Below are 4,819 nucleotides of genomic sequence, written 5' to 3' on the forward strand. Positions count from 1 at the left end.
TATTTCATGAGTCAAACACGTGAAAATTCTGTTTTAAATTATTGGTGATCATAAGAGTTGAACTCACGACCGCTGAGTATTGCAATATCATGCTCAAGTATGTGACTATCTGATGTAAATGCTCAAGTTATTATAGAAAAAACGCACATTTATTTACTTAATTATGTCTTAGTATTTCATTTCTCATCGCTTATGTTTTATTTATTGTCTGTGTAAGAAAAGTTATACAATCGAGTCACTTATTATAAGATTATTAATTACTTGTAATTTTTTGATAAGCAATTTCTTAGAACCTAGAAAAAATGCTATTCAGTAACTTGTCATAATAGGTCAAATTACATTAATAATGTACAGTACAAAACTTTTAAACTATTTCTCTTTATGAGGCAAAGTTTGAATCAACATAGAAGTTTAAAAAGGAAATATATGACAATAGTTTGAGGAATCACAATAATATTAGCACTAGGCAATATCATAATTATTTCTTGAAATTGAAGCTAGCCCATTGTGTCTGTATTAATTTCTGACCGAACAAAATCTCCTTAGCATATTTTCTCCATTTTCGATAGAAGGTGCTGTTTTTGATACGACTAATTACGTTTAGTGAAGTTTAAATAGCGATCATTATCAGCCAAAAGCATGTCAAGATTGAGAGCAGTGGAAACTGTCAAACCAACAAAAACAAGAACTGAAAGGGCTGAGAGAAGAAGCATAAGTCCAGCAGAAACAGGACTTTTCACTTGATGTGCATATTGTACAGAGGCTAAGGCTAGGAATGTGAGTGGAAATGAGTAAGACCACCATGCAACATTGAACTTTTTCATTGATTTCTTGAATATTGCTGGCCTACAAACCTATATCACATCCACAAGAAAGAAAAGTCATTAGATATGTATTGTATGTAAGCAATAACGGAATAAGGATTTGAAGTTTAAAGGTTCGCGATTTTATTCCTTTTGTGTTATCGGATTCTAAATACATATCTAATGAAAAGACAAATATAGGGTTCAGAAGTTATAGAGTTCGCCCGAATACGTAACCCATGGATGCCTTTGTATATGTAGGATTTCCTCATTCCATTAGCATATTAAGATCAACTAAATTTTGAAAGAAGAGTAATTTAAACAGACTAATAAGGAAAGTGTATCACATAAATTGTGAAAGAGAAAATACTATGATTCTTTGTCTCAATTTTGTTTTTAATTAAGTACAATGTATAAGACTATATATATAATGCGGGAACAAGACTACTAGATAGGTCCCTAATTATAATATAATGCATATATAGTATCTTTTGAAGCTAATATAATAAAGAAGAAGATGATAGACTTACCAAAGAAGTGAAGAGAAATAGTGACAGAAAAAAGAGCATCCTGCATGACATATCAAAATCCCCAGAAATAGAAGCCCAAGCTAAGCTAGCCATACTTGGTGCAGCCACAAACAAAAAGAAAGAAGGTCTAAGCATAGCAGGTAAGCTATTACTACCAGATAATCTTTGATAAAGTGTAATAAACACTACCAAATAATGTGTTAACCCTAATGTAAATATACAAACTGCACTCTCTTTCCATTCCTTTTTACTTGCAATCCAAGCACCAGTCAAATTTCCTAATACAGAAAGTTGGCTAGTTGGATTTGCAACCATTGATAAAAACCTTTTCTCAGTAGTAAACCATTGTCCATATATTTTCACATCAAGAATCCCAACCGGAATGACGAAAATCCACCAAAAAACTTGGCAAGAACCAACATGTGGAATACTAAATGGTGCTGATTGGAGTAATAAAAGCCAAGAAATCCAAGGAGCAAAGAGATAGTTTACACCAACAGGATGTAAAAACTCAGATTTAACTAAGGAGAAGTGAAAAATGCACCTTAAAATATAAAGAAAAGAGAGGATAATAAGAGTACAAAGGGAAATCCACCATAGTAGAAGGAAAGTAGTTGAAGGGAGAGTATGAAATAAGTGGTGAAGAGTTTTTGATTTATCTAAATGTTCAATTAAAACTTTCCATAACAAGGCTTGACCACCTAAAGATAGGCTAATTCTGAAATAGCCTGCATGAAGTTTAGTCAAAAGAGAAGCAGAAGATGGTTTCTTGGCTACATCTAATTTCATAGTATCATCACTTATTGTGACTTTGATTGTTGATTCAAAAACTTCTTCACCCATTGAAATGGATATGTAAATTAAATTATCAAATGAAGTTCTTGGCTTAGTGCTGAATGTAGGAGAATATGGTATATATTTGTAGAACTTAATTTAGGGCTATATATAGTGATTTGAAGAGTAAAAGTGCACACTAATATAATCCAAGATTAGTAAAATTAAAGTAAGATGTAGTGTGGGATCAGTCATGATCATTTGTTGTTATATAAAGTAAACTTCCTTTGTTAGGTCACTTAGGTGTATACCATTTTATTATAGTTGTAAAAGAACTTATAAAATACACTTGAGAGATTAAGGCTATGTTTGTTTTCTAATGGAGGTGTGAATACGAATCGATTGAAATCTTATTCATTAAGTGCATTTGCTGTTTTTCTTTTAAAATCACCTTATTTGCTCTTACAGAGCTAAATCATTGACATGTTAATAGGTCTGAAACTCTGAATTATTCATATCTTTTATAGAGTCTTAAAATCATCAAAAATTTATTTTTAAAGATATTTGTAAAGGTAATTTCTTACCATTTCTACTTCTATACACATACATTAATTAATTATGGTAAATGATAAAGGTGCATATGATAGATGCATGCCATGTGTTTATTAGTTTGATAATATTAGGTGCGAACAATATTTTTTCTTTCAATTACAACAATCCTAACAAGGCATTGAGAAATCATTGTATCATTTTAAAGATAATAATTATTTGATCATATTTCTTGCATGAATGACTAGGCTGTTTTACAAAAAAAATTTGTTCTCTATATTAGTGGACACAGACTCACAGGTAGGGATTGCAAATGGGCGGGTCTGGTCGGATAAGATATGAGTGGGGCGAAACGGATAATACAAGAACGGATAAATTATCTAAGTGCTGCTGTAATCCGACCGGTTTCGAGAGTTGTAGCCCCATTCCCCCATTTTCTGTTTCTTTTCTGTACTACAATTGTATTATAACTTATCGGGTTAGGTCGTTCGGGTCCGAAGTGATTTCAAAATGAATTGAGACACTTAGTCTCTTATTTGAAAGCTTAAGTTGGAAAAGTTGACCAGATATTGACTTATATGCAAATGACCTCGGATTTGGATTTTGATGGTTCTGTTAGCTTCGTTAGGTGATTTTGGACTTAGGAGCGCATCTGGATTATGTTTTGGAGGTCCGTAGTAGAATTAGTCTCGAAATATCGAAAGTTGAAATTTTAAAAAGTTTGACCGGAAGTGGACTTTTTGATATCGAGGTCGGATTGGATTTTCGTAAGTTGGAACAGGTTCATAGTGTCATTTATGATTTGTGTACAAAATTTAAGGTCAATCGGAAGTGATTTGATAGGTTTTGGCATCGTTTGTAAAATTTTGAAATTTTGAAGTTCATTACGGCATGAATCCGTGTGTAATTCGTATTTTTGATATTGTTTGAGGTGATTTGAAGGTTCGAATAAGTTCTTATGATGATTTGGGACTTGATGATATGTTTGGTTGAGGTCCCGGGGGCCTCGGGTGAGTTTCGGGTGGTTAACGGATTAATTTTGGCCTTTGAGTGATAGCTGATGTCTGCTGATGTGTTCTTTCTGGTTTACTCTTATGCGTTTGCTAGAGGAGCCTCGTGTTCGCAAAGGGTTAATGTGGGATAGGAAGATTTTGTTTGTCGCGTTTGCAAAGAAGAGGACGCGAACACGAATGCGTGGTCTGCGTGTATATCGCAAACGTGGGAGTGGTGTCACATTCGTGAAGAGAAGTGAGGTAGCTGGGATCCCCAGGTATTTGGTCTACACGTTTGCGAGGTATTGGCCGTGTTCGCCATGAGTTGAGCTAGTAAAGCTTTGCGTTCGTGAAACGTTGGTCGTGTTCGCAAAGAGTTAGTTTGGGAGGTCGTCATGCTGGTCTATGCAAACGCGAGACGTGGGTCGCGTTCGGGAAGAAGGAAATCTGCGCAAATAATATTAATTTCAAAAGTAAGGGTTTGAACCCATTTTTCATATTTTGAGCTAGAGACCACAGATTTGGGCGATTCTTGAAGGGATTTTCGTGGAGTTGATTGGGGTAAGTGATTCTTACATGGTTTTGGTTAAATCCCATGATTACGTCTTTAACTTTATCATCTAATTTGTGATTTGGGGTAAAAAATTATAGAAGAAGAGGAAGTGTTCTTGTCATGACCCCAAAACCGACCTGATTGTGATGGCGCCTATCGTAAAACTAGGCCAGCCAACTCATTTCCAAATAACCCATATTTCATTTAAAACTTAAGCAAACCATGTTTTCAACTGCAATCCAATAAAAGATATAAAGTAAAAATCAAAACAAAGCGGAAAATACAAGCTCGACCTCGGGTGTCACTAAGTCATGAGCAAAATACTACAACTGTTCGAAATAAAACAAGACTAGCATAGTATGAGAATAGACAACAAATACACTAAGAGGAAGATAAGGAAGGAGAAAGGCGGAACTTTTTGATCGCCAGGCAGCTACATCGCTATCTCCAAATGAAAGCCCACGACTGAAATGATCAACAACCGCTATCGTGGCCCAAGATACCTGGATCTGCACACAAAGTGCAAGGGGTAACGTGAGTACACCAATTTAGTAAGTAACAAGTCCAAACTTAGACTGACAAGTAGTGACAAACCAAACCGCAACAGGTAATACAATT

The 4,819-nt window shown here is 34.8% G+C and overlaps 1 protein-coding gene across 1 annotated transcript; it reads right to left on the minus strand.

Annotated features, from left to right (window-relative positions):
• Window positions 1–425: 425 nt before the first annotated feature.
• On the minus strand, window positions 426–2,253 carry LOC104244685 (S-type anion channel SLAH1-like). Its single transcript, XM_009800157.2, has 2 exons — window positions 1,334–2,253; window positions 426–854 (listed from the first exon to the last, which is right to left on the minus strand). The coding sequence occupies exons 1-2, from the start codon at window positions 2,174–2,176 to the stop codon at window positions 591–593; spliced, it is 1,107 nt and encodes a 368-aa protein (XP_009798459.1). The 5' UTR covers window positions 2,177–2,253; the 3' UTR covers window positions 426–590.
• Window positions 2,254–4,819: the final 2,566 nt, after the last annotated feature.

Source organism: Nicotiana sylvestris, chromosome 9 (assembly GCF_000393655.2).
Source record: "Nicotiana sylvestris chromosome 9, ASM39365v2, whole genome shotgun sequence".
Taxonomy (NCBI): Eukaryota; Viridiplantae; Streptophyta; class Magnoliopsida; order Solanales; family Solanaceae; genus Nicotiana; species Nicotiana sylvestris.

Bases quoted from the DNA above. Each gene is read 5' to 3' on its own strand.
- LOC104244685 (XM_009800157.2), bottom strand. From the start codon at position 2,176: ATGGGTGAAGAAGTTTTTGAATCAACAATCAAAGTCACAATAAGTGAT. The intron at 855-1,333 runs GTAAGTCTATCA...GATGTGATATAG, and splicing joins TATTTCTCTTCACTTCTTTG to GTTTGTAGGCCAGCAATATT.